Here is a 14,193-nt window from a genome sequence, read left to right as displayed (position 1 = left end):
TCCCGCACCAGCTATCTGAAAAGTCCAGAAATATTACAGTGAATTAATATTTATCCAGTAGTTTATCATTAACTTTGGCCATGGGGAGATTGAATCCAGAACTTGTTTGAGCTAATTTATCAAAAATAAAACAAAACACAGACCCAGAAATCCTGTCACAACTGGGTCCTGATTGTGTAACCTCTGGACTTTAATACTTTATGCACTCATTGAGCACACAGAGAATCTACAGGAATATTGTTAAGTCTGTGAAGATACTGATTTAAGTTGTTTGGACAGAAATATTCTTTAAAATTGTACTTTACAAGCACTCTGGTGAGGCTTTTTAAATGCCAACCAAACTCCTAAGGCGCTGAAAACAAGATTTAGATGAGATCATTAATACATTTTTAGGGTTTAAAAAAAATGTGCAAAATTCACAAAACTTGGAAGCTAAATAACTTTTTTTTTTTGTCTTCCCTCTGCAGGTTGCAAATGTACGTCTGCCAATGAAAACCAACGACTTAGCTCTGAAGGTGAATCCTCACTCAACGTGCTCCCTGTAATCCAAACGACATCTTGTCTGTCAAACCAAATTTTGGACTTCCTTCCTGGATATTGAGCAACAATACCGTCATCTTGGTGACACGTCGGAGGGATTTTATCTGACCGATCTCCCTCCAGAGGAACTGCGAGGGGCCGCTACTAAAAGGAACATGTGCTAGAGGTTAATCATCTGTCCTGAACGACTGGTCAGCTTTGCCTCTAGAAGATGAGCAATGAGGATGAGTTCTACGACGCCGTCACAGGTGTGTGTGTCTGTCGGTGTGTGTTGGTGTACATCTCGTCTCTTGTGCTTCATTAAAAAAAAAAAAAAAAACCTTTGGTAAAAGCAGTCGGTTGATTATTTCAACCGTTTTCATGAATTTTACGAGTGATTTATCTTAAGCTGGTTTGCAGACAGGACGATAGAGGCGCAGTTCTCCAAGCCAACACCAGCAGGATGTTCACGTTAGAGTTACCATAAGTATTTTTATATTCATGCATTAGCAATTGGAAGAATAAAAAAGACCACAGATCCTGAGAGTGGCCGTGACTCAAAACGTTTTTGTACAAGTGGAATGCCTCTCTTGTGTCATCATGTTTACTTTGAGTGGAACCGCTGTACTATAAACACATTAATTTAGAAGACAAGCTGCTTTGTCAGAGTGTTTCTTCCTTCTCTCGGTTCAACATGTGGTCAGGAGTCAACCTAACTCCTGATGAACCAAAAATAGATAGAGAGGTAGATTGGTTTTCTTGCATTAGTAGTCCGTATCCTTGACTGCACAGTAAGTCAATTTGCCTGATATTTGCCTGTCTCGTTTTACAAAAAGCATCAACACTGCAAACAGAACTGCGGTCAAATCTTAACTCTGATGTTGATTAAGGTCATGCAGGAAGTGTGAACAGTTTTGAGATTTGATGTAGAGCAACAGTGTGGATTTTGGTAACATTCTAGGGCTCAATCAGCCATAGTTTATCCTCATTATATATGCGAAATTAAAGACACTGCATAGGCATACGAAACAAAATATAAACTCACGAGCACACCGCTTTTAAATGTTCACCATGTGTAAAAACATACATTCCTATGCTGATTGAAAAAATATATAAACGATGGATAATAGTAACAACGGTTACCATATTGTACAATCCAAAGGGTAAATGCACAGTTTCCTGTAGTTATTACGTGTGAAGTCGAGGTTATATTTGTGTTAAGCATCTGAGTGGCTGTGGGGAAGAAAACAGGTGAGAGTCTGGTATTCCTGTTTTTTAATGACCAACAGCGCCTCTCTGAGGCTGGGGTGGGGAAGTCTTTTGCAGTAGCATGCAGTCATTTGTAATGTGTTGCAGAGTGTCACTAAGGATAGTTCCTCTTATAAACCCAGATGACCTGTCTGTTAAGTCTATGCGGGGGGGGGGGCTGTACTGTACTGGGGCCCTGAGGGGTGAATGGTTGAAGGCTAGTTTATTTATTCTGTCAATATAACTAAGCACTGTTTTTTTTACCTCTACTGCTGGTTGTGTCCTTGATGCAAGCTGTTGTTAGGCGTAATTTTTTTTTACTGTGTATATAAATATTATGCGTGTATATATAAATTATGATAGGCATTTTGTTTTTATGTATATGCACAAAACCTGACCGTGACAAAGTTGTGATGATTGTCATAGTTATACATTTGATTTATTTTTGCTCTATGTGATGCACATATGTCATTTTATTTTTAGTACATTTTGGAGCCCCAACTTTGTATTTCTTTTCTTTCCTTTTTTTTTTTTTTTACTACAAAGGTGAATGAACTTCTACCCAGCAAACAATGATTTAACTTTTGCCACCTGTAGTCCTGAATTGAAGAACATCAGATCAAATTTGGAGTTAAGGTGCGCTGCTATCAGTTCAATGACATCTCTGAGCCTCATCAAGATCGGATGTTTTTTTTTCATCTCGGCTACGTCGCCTGTGGAGGAACGTCATGTTCTCTATTTCCATATTACATCTTTACGTCAGAGGTCTTTGTGCTAATTTTATATCGAAACCTGATATGGCGTGAACACATACTTGATACGTTTGAAGTTTTGCTTAAAGCTGAGTCAATCCTGTTTACTATATGAGGGTGAGTCTGGTGTATTTAAAACTGTTGGTCAAGGCCCCACAGTCAGTTCACCATTACTTAACCTTGTCACACTAATTCTCACGTTCCATTTTCATGTTCCAGCCGCCACCCGAGTACAAGTAGATTAACACCAGCACGTATTTCCAGAAGCACCGCAGTCCTGTTCAGAGTAATGCAGTGTTCTCTAACAGCAAAAGTAATTTCGACTGTCATCAATAAAAAGATATATTTATTATAACCACTGCTGTGGTTATGCCTTAAGAATAAAATCTGTCAGTATCTGTGTGTATGTGTCTGTGTGCGTGTGTTTCTGTAATGCAGTTATTGCCTCCTTCAAGGAGCTGCTTGGCAGACGCTTGCGCGCTTCAAGCACTTTTCTAGTTCCATTTCATTTCTCTGTGCTTCATTTGTCGTTCTGGTGAACGAGAAGAGATTCAGCTCAGATGAACTGTAACACTTGTGTCTCCTTTTCTCTCTCTCTCAGGCCTAGATTCGGACGAGTCGTATGAAGGGACATCAGAGTCAAGTTACAAAGATGCGCAGGTATTTGGCGGCAGCAGTCAGAAGAACTACGGATCCGTGCTACAGGAGAATGGCATCAAGAAACACAGGTACCGCTGCATTCCCGCAGCACGTTCCACCTCCAGTGTGAGCTTGACAATTTATTTCAAGCCTCTTTATGAGAGCGCTTGTGTTTGTTGTGCAGTGCAGAATGCTTTTTCTACAATTTACATTCGTGGAATTCTTTGGAGTTTTATATATTTTTTCCAAATGTGAAAAAAAAGCAAACATTTTAGATGAATAACTTTAACAGAGATGTGCTTCTGTCAGTGTCCAACATCCTGTAAGGAAATATACAATCAACAAGTGTCACACATTGTAAACTCTGTGTGTGTGTGTGTTCTTTCTAGTAATATTGTCCATTCTTCTCTTTTCAGAACATCATTACCTGCTCCCATGTTTTCCAGAAATTCTGTTAGCATCTGGAGCATCCTGAAAAAATGCATCGGACTCGTAAGTGCCTGCACATTTCCAGGCTTTTTTACTTTTTTATTCAATATAATCCACTTTATTTATTTCCTGCAGAGACAAATACAGTTCTTCAAGTAACGCTTCAATACAAATGTAAAGATCAAACACCACTTTCCTCTGCACACAGCTAGTGACAGCCTTAGTGTCACACTGAGAAACTTCTATAGTGGAATATGAAGAAGACCAGGCTGGTGAATGTTTGTGGTCAAGGCCAAGGGTCAATGTGGCATGAAACATACCTGATGGCCCTTCGTGTGTCGGTTGATAAACATTACAACTTTTGTTTTTTTTCTCTTCATAGGAACTGTCAAAGATCACGATGCCCATCGTTCTAAATGAGCCACTGAGCTTCTTGCAGAGAATCACAGAATACATGGAACACACTTACCTCATCAACAGAGCCTGCTCGCTTTCTGACTCCATAGAACGCATGCAGGTCAGACACACACGCACACACACACACACCACACACACACGCATCTCTAATCTACATGCGGTTTTCATTTATTCTAGACCATGATCAAACATGTTGAGGTTTAATGCCGCCTTTCTGACAACCCACCATCACCATTTTGGACTTGTAGGGGTAGATCTTATGGGACTGTCATGTAGTTTTTGTCCAGTCCTTGGATGCATTATCCATGAGTCCCTCTTCCCATAACTGTAAAGAATCATTGGATACCGACAATCCAGATCGCCACAAATCATCTAAAGAATTGTTACTTGGACAACATTTTACCGCTCCTAAAAAACTAAACTCAAAATCTATTCATAATGAAGTAACCTTGAGGTTGGAGGTCATTAGCTTCTGCTCGTCACTAACAGACAGAAGTTAATTTCACCAGTATTACTGCCTGGTAGATTTTCCTGAAACGTTGTTGGGTTGGGGACTGGGCAGGAAAGACCCCATCAAAGTTTGGTTGAATTTCAAATCCACGAATTTGTGATCCATGAAGCAACTGTTGGGTCTGGGTGGAGCTCTGCGCTCTGTTAAGGGCCCCCTCTAGGGTTCATCTCAGTTTTTACTTTGTTTTCAGGCCGTAGCTGCTTTTGCTGTGTCAGCAGTTGCGTCTCAGTGGGACCGAACTGGAAAGCCTTTCAACCCTCTGCTTGGAGAGACTTATGAACTCATCAGGTAAGCGCAGACACACACACACACACACACACACAGACTGGCGCTGTTCTGTTTGAGGTCGGCGAGTTTGATAAAGTTATATTACTCTCTCTCAACAGAGAGGAGCAAGGTTACCGGTTAGTTTCGGAGCAGGTTTCCCATCATCCTCCCGTCAGTGCCTTCCACGCAGAGAGCCTGGCCGGCGAGTTTGTCTTCTACGGCTCCATCTACCCCAAGCTCAAGTTCTGGGGCAAGAGCGTCGAGGCGGAGCCAAGAGGGACCATAACACTAGAACTACTTAAGTGAGAACATGGAGAAACTGCATGTGTGTTTCTGTCAGTCGTTTAACACAATGTCTTTAATTACAATAAGAAAGAAATAAGAAAAACAGGGGAATGTAATGTTTCCCATAGGACGGACCAATGAACTGACTTTTAAGTTAACAAGAACCTTGTTGTCCTGAAGGAAATCTGTCTTGGACACACTGCATTTTATGCACCGAGTACTAGCGTGTGCACGTGCACACGCACACTTAATGTCTAGTCTCTCATCTTTTGCTTTGACACCTCTTTGATTGATGTTTCTTTTTCTTCTTCTTCCCCTCCAGACACAATGAGGCGTACACATGGAGTAACCCTTACTGCTGTGTGCATAATATCATCCTGGGCAAGCTGTGGATCGAACAGTATGGAACTGTGGAAATAGTAAACCACAGGTAACCGGTATATGTGAGTCGTAGCCTTTGATTGTGAATGCTTGTTTTTTTTTTTATATTGCTACCGTATTAACCCAAACAAAAGGTTATTTGTGTGTTGTGTCAAAAGCACAGGCAGCTGCAGCAGCAGATCTCAGATTAGTAATCTATCCTCTGGTGTCAGATGAGACGGGAAGACGCTTGGAGATATCACTAGTTTCCATTCAAATCGCACAGTCCTGTAAAATGGAATATCACCTTTGCATCACCAAACTCTTTTTCCAATACAATTCTCAGCCCCATCCAGCTTTGACTCCTCAGTTCGTGCAGGAAGAGGAAGCCGAGGCATAATTTAGTTCAAACAAGACATAGAATAGCTGAGACTATAACAGTGCTTCTTCTGATATGTTAAGATGCTGATTGTAGATTCAGACCATCCCTGAATCGGGTTTTGAAACTGTTACTTATCCACAGCATCTCTTCAGTGCTTTTAATGTCTCCATTTCATTCACGTTCCTCATGAAAAAACAGAGCGCTGCGTTTTCTTTGTGCCGGTTTTAGTCATAATTGTGTCACAACTCAATATCAATGAGGAATGTTATCATTAAATTACACTAATAGAATGAATGGTAATGTGTTAGCAGAAGTGAAGTTCCATTTTAAAGCCACATTTTAAGCTAGCGATAACAAGTACACTGGCTCCTCTTTCTTCCTCTTTCCACCTGTAGCACTGGAGACAAGTGTGTGTTGAATTTCAAGCCTTGTGGGATGTTTGGTAAAGAGCTCCACAGAGTGGAGGGCTACATCCAGGACAAGAGGTTAGCGATTATTCCTGTATTATTTTACAATCTTTAGACGGTATTGTATTTTTTTTATTTATCTCCTCTTCCTCCGGCTAGTAAAAAGAAGCACTGCATCATTTATGGGAAGTGGACTGAATGCATGTGGAGTGTCGGCCCTCAGGCCTATGAGGCCCACAAGAAGTCGGAGAAGAAAGGAGACAACAAGAAGCACAAACATGTGAGAATGTTTTCTGTTTAGTTTCATCCTGATATTCTACCATGATGCCTCATTCTTGTAAAAGTTTCAACTTTAAAAATGGAATTGTGCTGGTTTTCATTTCACACAGATCTAAAACATTTTACATGCTATGATTTCTTACTTTCTTCAGTAGCGTTCCATTTCCCCTCCTGTTTGTGTCCTCGGCCTTCTGTGCGGTCTTATTCGGTATTCTTATCCGGTAGGGCTGTGTAGATCAGCACAGTAAAACACAGTAGATGCACAAAGTTTGGGTCATTCCTTCCAGACGTGGAAGGAATGGATCCTTCCACGTCCAAACAGAGCAGATGGTTGCTCTGTTTGGATCCAGTATGAATAAATGAATGTAACGTCATTTTCAGAATAATAGCAGCAGAAATGAAACGTACTGTTACAGGAGGAGGTGGATGGGGCAGAGAACGATGATGCAGATGACATGCCTGAAGTCCAGGAGACTGTTTCTGTCGTCCCAGGTAGCACTCTGCTGTGGAGGATAGAGTCCAGACCTCCTTATTCTGCGACGGTATAAAAACACACACGTGCAGGAAAATAACAGAGCAATGTAATTCAATGAAATAAGTTAAATTTGTCATTGTGAGAATTAATACACATACTCACTATTGCTAACTCGTTCCCTTTCCCCCCCAGATGTACAACTTCACCAATTATGCGATGTCTCTCAACGAACTGGAGCCTGGTATGGAAGCCATCTTGGCCCCCACAGACTGCCGCTTCAGGCCTGACATCAGGGCCATGGAGAGTGGCAACATGGGTAATTTGATTTAAGTCCATTGTTGGTTTTTATTTCCAAAGCAGGTTTCTTTTAGAATTATAATTGGATGTTAGAAATCAAAAGTGCTTAAAAAACCAAGCACTTTACTGTGATTCTTCATGCCTGCTGCTAAATAGACCTCTACTAGCAAGTCTGCTATGAATTCTCATGAGACACAAACAGTTCAAGAACACTCCAACACTTTGAAAGGCCTTTGAAAGATGTGCGGTTTATCCTTTTTAATAGATGTGTGCTTTTCAAAATTCTAAAGTTATAACCCAGAATGTAGAAAGTTTCCCTTCTCGCAGTGACCAGGATTCTGTGATCCAGATCCTGGTCTTGATAATCACCTAAATCCATCTCCTCGAGGATATGCTTGGCTCCATCTTTAGTAAAAATGTCATACAAATCCTTTCTTTAACTTTTGTGTGAAACTGCTCAAATAAATAAAGACCGCTCAATTGAACCAGCGTAACATAAAATAGTACAATACTGCCACCTGCTGGATGTCTGTTACTTTATCATCTGAACTATTAAAGAGTAGATAAGACAATGTAAACACATTTTAATGCGTGTTGTTATTGTTGATGTACAGATGAGGCCAGTAGGAAGAAGGAGAGACTGGAGGAGAAGCAGAGGTCTGCTAGAAAGGAGAGGGCTAAGAATGAGGAGGAATGGTCCACAAGGTGGGAAACGTGGACCCAACTCACACACGTGCAGCATTTTGTGCCAAAAAAGTTGTATTGTTTTAGGTACGGGACAGAATGGTGGTGCTGCTGCCAAAAGGTCACAGGTTCAAATCCGACTTGATGCCTTTCTCTGAGGAGTGTGCATCGATTCACAGTTTCCACATAATGAAATGGATATTTGCTTAGACATTATAATCATACCTTCATTTAGGCTCAGAACTAGTGACCCACTAACTGAATGTCATTCAGACAATCGGTACCTAGAATGCAATACCTTTCATAGTTCATTGGCAGGTAGTGTTATCTTCCACACACTGTATTTCTACAACACCAATCCCTATTCTATTTAGTATTCTATTTCCCATATTTCTGCCTCAGCATCAATTAGTTCACTGAAAGCCTTTTATTCTCGGCCGACGCAATGTCAGTGGAAACGTCAGTGGAAGCGGCCCACGCACTAACGGAGGACGATGGTGGCGACCGATCTGATGCTCTGTGTTTTTGTGCCTCTCAGGTGGTTCCAGATGGGCACCAACCCACACACGGGCTCGCAGGGCTGGCTCTACTCGGGTGGCTACTTCAATAGGAATTACCAAGACCTGCCTGACATCTACTGATGGTCTGCTAGCCTCCGCCCTCCTCCACCATCTCTTCCTCCTCTATAGCCCACAGCGGATCCCTGTACCATCCTCATCGCCCTCTCTTTATCATCATCAATGCTTTTTAAACCAGACAACACACAGCAAATGTCCCTCACCTCCATCAAAACTGCTCACTGTTGGCTGAGGCTTTTTTTAGATTTGTCTTTAGTAGAGCTTTGTTCTCATCAGCGTATCGATTTATCACATAACAACCAGCAAATATCTCTCATCTGTTATGTGATGTCAAGTTTATTCATCTGAAATGACGTTAAAACACCCACACACACTCTCACACACACACACGCACACACACACTCTGAATGTTTAACGTCTTTACAATAAAAGGTTCTCTGAGACTCTCTGGGCAGGGACACTTCGATCATATTTGTCATTAGTAAGACTGAAAGTAAAATGAAGACATAATCATAGTGATGGGTTCATGGATGTGGAAGGTCAACAGGGAAATCAGGGATGGGAATGTTCCTTTGAAGATGCTTTTCTTTTTTGGGAAACTTAAAACACCAGAAATTCTCCAGATGTTCTCCTGGTTTAATGGATCAAGTCAAATCAAATGCACACATGGACTCGGCACAGTGACTGCTACGTGTTCTATTCCCCCATCGTGTCGGCTGTTATTCTGCCATTGCCCTTCAGCTTAAGGTTTAGTCGTCAGGATGCATTGAAACGACTGTTAGAAAGTGCGTTCTTCCTCGATAGCGCAGTGGAATCTGCAGCTTGAGTGGGACCAACTTGCAAACTGGTGATCATCTACAAGGAAGAATGGATAACCGGAGGGTCAGTGGTGAGCCTGAGGTCCTCTTATGTATAGTTGTCTTAGCACTTTGCCTGTAGCTTCTGTTACCAGCCAGCCACCATAGAAATGAACTTTATAACAAGCCGTCTCTGCTATTGTGTATTCAGACTGTTGGCTTCTCAAACAAAATGTTGAGCGGTTGAAGAAACACTCGACTAATTATAATTAATCGATCATTGAAACGGGCTTCACAAAAGTGCAGAACATTTAACCCATTCATGATGTGTCTTATGGAACATTTTTGTTTTCAGTGTTGCAGGCGGGGAGGAAGCCAGCGGTTGGAGTATGTTGTATGAATTATTACAAAACCACTCAGAGTCAAACTAGAGAATTATTTCTATTGTAACTGAGAGTTTAGTTTCAAGATTACACACATTGACACGTTGATTGGCAATAATGACATCAAAAAGATGTCCATTAACTTTACATAGCTCTCTCACCAAGGCATAAAATAATTGTCTCGTCTGCTGCCAGGCTGAATCTGGATCTTAAAGCCTGGATGGATTAGCAAATAATTACTGTCGGAGACACAAAGTGGTTCCCAACAGATGTAAAATAGCTAAAATGACTTCAGTGACGCACAAAAAAAGAGGAGAAAACTACAACGAGACATGAATCAAAGTGATGCTCAAAAACTACAAAGACTAAATTGGAGGAAAGTAAGACATGCAAACAACTTTAGAAACAGCAGCAGCTCAAGTATAGTTATTATATATTCTTACTTCAAAATGACACAATAAAAATAAATGAATGAATGCTAGCCAGGAAGGTCCGTACAGTCTTCAGTCTTTTGGCTGCGCTGAACACAGAACAGACCACATATCAAGTATTTCACCTTCCAGTTGCTCTTCATGAAAACGTCTGTGGACAGCAAGAAACACGGTCGTAATGATGAGTCGGTTTCAGACACGAGTCGCAACGCCTCGTCTCCAACCAGTTTGCTGGTTGCTCTATTCCAAAGTAAGATACACAATTTCAATCAAGTAGGTTTGTTTTGGTATTTTGTATTTTGAGAGGAACTCGTGTCCGTTTAGAACTGGAGCTGACGGCAGAAGTGAGATCTAAATTCTGTTGACTGGAATCCAAGCTACATGCAAACATCTAGAAAAAAAAAAGTATAGATCGAGTGGATTGTACTTTTGAGTTTAAAGATTCAGTATATGTGTACTGAAATTATATTAACAAAGGCTGACTATTAGAACCTCATGGTCTCGCTTCAGATGCACAAAGCAGTCTGCAGGTAATCCAACTAAAAACGCCACTCCTGCATTTCTTTGCTCCTGTAGAGACCGACTGACCTGTAATGATCCAGTGTGTCTTGTTTGGGTTAAAGCACTGGTTCATGCGGCATCTTACAGTGTGATGTCACAACCCTCCACGCTTCAGAGAGTCACCAGTCGTCATGTTACCTGGAGACCAGTTTGCACTGCAAGAACATCACTTTTTTTTTTTTTTTACGAGCAAACAACTACTTAAAATAATGTTGTTGAAATTTGAGAAAATGTTCTTATCGTGCATTTCCCCCCTGTTTCTTAAATATGCAGAACAAAACAAAACATCACATTTCAATTAGTGTGTTGAAGAGCGTCAATGTTTTTCACTAGCATATTGCACTAATATGATCTGCATGCGTTACCGTTGAGTAACAACACAGACACATCTTCAGCTTAGCTAGGACTGTCACATTTCAAAATAACCACTTTGCTTTATTAGTTTGAATCACATATTGGAAATAATTTTAACTAGTAACTACTAACTAGGGTAGGGGAGTCATTACACTCAGCCTGCTATCGCATTGTGGACTAACCTCTCACTGCTTGATTTTAAGATGTCCATGTCATTTTGCAGTTTGATCATTCCTCTTTTTTTTTTTTTTATGTGTATTACTATATTTTGAGTTTTGTGTTGTTCCTTCTGCTTACCTTATCTAATCTGAATGGCTCGTAATTTCTTCTTTTACTTTACGGAGGTGCAGAACATCCAATCTTGTCTTGAAGTGGACGTCACTCGCCAGCGTAACACACTTTTGCCAGAGACCTTTACATTTGTCAGATTTAATAACCAGTCCAGTGTGTATGTGTAGCCAGATAGTGTGGGATTATGCTTTCTTGTTTGAAACTTCTCATTGCTAAAATACACGTCGAAACTTATTTTCAGTCCCGGAAGGTCCCGTATTTCCCATTCTGTCATTTGGTTTAATGAAACACAGCAACAACACTTGAGGACTTCTAGGAGGTTGTGACATCAATGCTGGTTAAATGCTGCAGTAGGAAACGGTTCCTGTTTAAAATCACCCATGTCGCGAATAAACATGAACCGTCGCATTCATCAGCATTGACGAAGATATAGATATATAAATTGTTTTATTGCTTTGAGTGTTGTTTTTTTTCTATAAAAATTTCTACCTTCTTGTTCTCGGACTGTATCATGATTGTGTCAGTTATATAAACGTGTACAAGTTCTGCACAGATGTAATCACAAGCAAAATGGCATCTTATTTTGTGCAATTGATTTATTTTTATAGTATTTAAACCGTAAATGGTGAGAGCATTGTACCAGATGTTTTATTTTGAGGTGGAGAACTTGGTAGATTATTGAATGGGGGATGTCTACTAATAAAATCCTAATATAAGATTTTGAGTGCATCGTGTTTTGACTTTGAGATATCAAGGGTGTCTAAGGGTGGAATCTAATGTCTGACCTGACCATAAGCGTCTTCTACTTATGGATTCTGAGGAAAAGAGCTAAACAGCTGTTATCATGTGAGCCTTCAGCAAAGAAGTCCAAAGAGTTTGTAGAACCGCTTTCAGGTCAGTCCAAACCAACCCCTAACGAGAGCCGGGGTCGCTTGTCACTGGTCTGAAGGCAGCTTCGTGTCATGGCGTCAAGCAAACCCATGTCAAACGTCCTTAAAGCCCCGCCAACTCTGCAACATACAGGATGTCCTATCAGCTCCGAATTTGTGCCACATATCACTCATTATTGTGCACATTATTTCAATGATGCTTTTAACATGCCCCGGGTGTCTAAATAGGAAAGAGATTTATAGACAGAGAAATGTTCATATTTAACACTTTGCAAATAAAAATGAGGTTGCAGTTAAAAAGAAAACTCAGCCATTCGCTTATCTGGGGCCGGGTTGCCTAGGCGACGGTCTTGGCGTGGATTTCCAGACTTTGCTCTCCCCAGACACCTCCTCCTAATCTCAAGGTGATCCCAGGCCAGCCGAGAGACGTAGTCGCTCCAGCGTGTCCTCGGTCCTCCCAGAGGCCTCCTACTGGCGGGACATGCCCAGAATATATCCCCAGAGAGGCGTCCAAGAGGCATCTGAACTACAGATGCCCCAGCCTGCAGCTGACTCCTCTCGATGTGGAGGAGCAGCGGCTCTATTCCGAGTTCCTTCCTGGTAACTGAGTTCGTCACCCTGTCGCCCAGCCACCCTGCGGAGGAAACTCATTTCAACCGCTTGTATCCTGGATCTTGTACTTTCGGTCATGACCCAAAGCTCATGACCGTATCGACCGTAGATCGACCGGTAAATCGAGAGCTTTGCCTTTCGGCTCAGCTCCTTCTTCACCACAGACCGAACACATCACTGCAGCCGCTGCACCGATCCGTCTGTGAAACTCACGGTCCATCCGTCCCTCACTCGTGAACAAGACCCCAGGATACTTGAACTCCTCCACTTGACGCAAAGACTCCCTACCGACCTGGAGGGAGGGCAGACCACCTCTTTACGATCCAGAGCCATGAGGTGCTGATCCTCATCTCGTTCGTTTCACACTCAGACTTTCCCCGGGAGCCTGAGGAATGTGATTCCCCCCCACTGTAGTTGGAGCACACCCTCTAGTCCCCTTTCTTGAAAAGGGGGGAACCACCACCCCGATCGGCCAGTCCAGAGGCTGGCAAAACTAAACCAATCACTAAAAAAAGAGCCCAAACAATTGTGTTTTTCACTATTTTCTTTTATTGATTTTTCCTGATTGAAATGTATTGTAAGGTCATAATTTTGTCATTCATCACATTACATGGCATGATGCACCAGGTCTACTACACCCACTTACAGGAGGAATACACGGAAACACACACACAACGTTTTACAATGGGGAAACAGGAAGTTGAGCTCATTGCACTTACAACAGTGAATGGAACAATTTGTAGTCAATATTAGGCTCTCAAGCTTCTTCTGTGTTTTGTTTTCACTGCTTTTCCATTCAGTTTGTTATTCTGATATTCTTAAACATCTCCATCGTCCGATTCGCCCTCTCCATCCCCATCTCCGTGGAAATGACATGGAAGCCAGAGTATTTCTCGCTCTTTTGTTTTTATGTCATCTCATTTTTTTTACAAACACAACATGTATAGAAAATCTACAGACCAATATGTTATTATTATTTTTTTGTTTGTTCATATCCAAATACAACTTTTTAATGACTTTTAAACAGTCCGCACAAGCCAGCCACACAATTAAAGTTGTTGTTACCGGTACTTCTTCAAATCAACAACCGCTCTTGTTGGTTCTGTTGGATTCAAACACACACGCACACACACATATTTGGGCGGAGAGGTTCAGGCATAGGCCTCGCTCTTGCCGGTGTGGTTTGCGTTGTGTTAAGCATGTTTAAGATTTACATGTTGTACACAAATACGTCCTTAAAGGGGCATATACATGCTGTTTGTCGGTCGGCTCTTGACGGGTATTTACACTGGAAAAAAGATTCTAGCCTGTGAGGTGAGAGGTCGAAGAGGTTCATGGAGTAAAG

At 41.5% G+C, this 14,193-nt stretch overlaps 1 protein-coding gene across 1 annotated transcript; it reads left to right on the top strand.

Annotated features, from left to right (window-relative positions):
* The first annotated feature begins 547 nt into the window (after positions 1 to 547).
* LOC137902868 (oxysterol-binding protein-related protein 2-like) lies at positions 548 to 8,939 on the top strand. Its single transcript, XM_068746967.1, has 13 exons — positions 548 to 788; positions 3,121 to 3,247; positions 3,575 to 3,650; positions 3,970 to 4,104; positions 4,706 to 4,803; positions 4,902 to 5,084; positions 5,390 to 5,497; positions 6,205 to 6,294; positions 6,376 to 6,496; positions 6,912 to 7,037; positions 7,163 to 7,286; positions 7,882 to 7,972; positions 8,490 to 8,939. The coding sequence occupies exons 1-13, from the start codon at positions 752 to 754 to the stop codon at positions 8,590 to 8,592; spliced, it is 1,419 nt and encodes a 472-aa protein (XP_068603068.1). The 5' UTR covers positions 548 to 751; the 3' UTR covers positions 8,593 to 8,939.
* Positions 8,940 to 14,193: the final 5,254 nt, after the last annotated feature.

The sequence above is a fragment of the Brachionichthys hirsutus genome, chromosome 2 (genome assembly GCF_040956055.1).
Source record: "Brachionichthys hirsutus isolate HB-005 chromosome 2, CSIRO-AGI_Bhir_v1, whole genome shotgun sequence".
Classification (NCBI taxonomy): domain Eukaryota; kingdom Metazoa; phylum Chordata; class Actinopteri; order Lophiiformes; family Brachionichthyidae; genus Brachionichthys; species Brachionichthys hirsutus.
This window is presented reverse-complemented; position numbering and strand designations above follow the sequence as displayed.

Coding starts and splice junctions, on each gene's coding strand:
- LOC137902868 (XM_068746967.1), top strand. CDS start 752: ATGAGCAATGAGGATGAGTTCTACGACGCCGTCACAG. Junction 6,295..6,375: donor GGCTACATCCAGGACAAGAG/GTTAGCGATTAT, acceptor TCCTCCGGCTAG/TAAAAAGAAGCACTGCATCA. Junction 7,973..8,489: donor GAGGAGGAATGGTCCACAAG/GTGGGAAACGTG, acceptor TGTGCCTCTCAG/GTGGTTCCAGATGGGCACCA.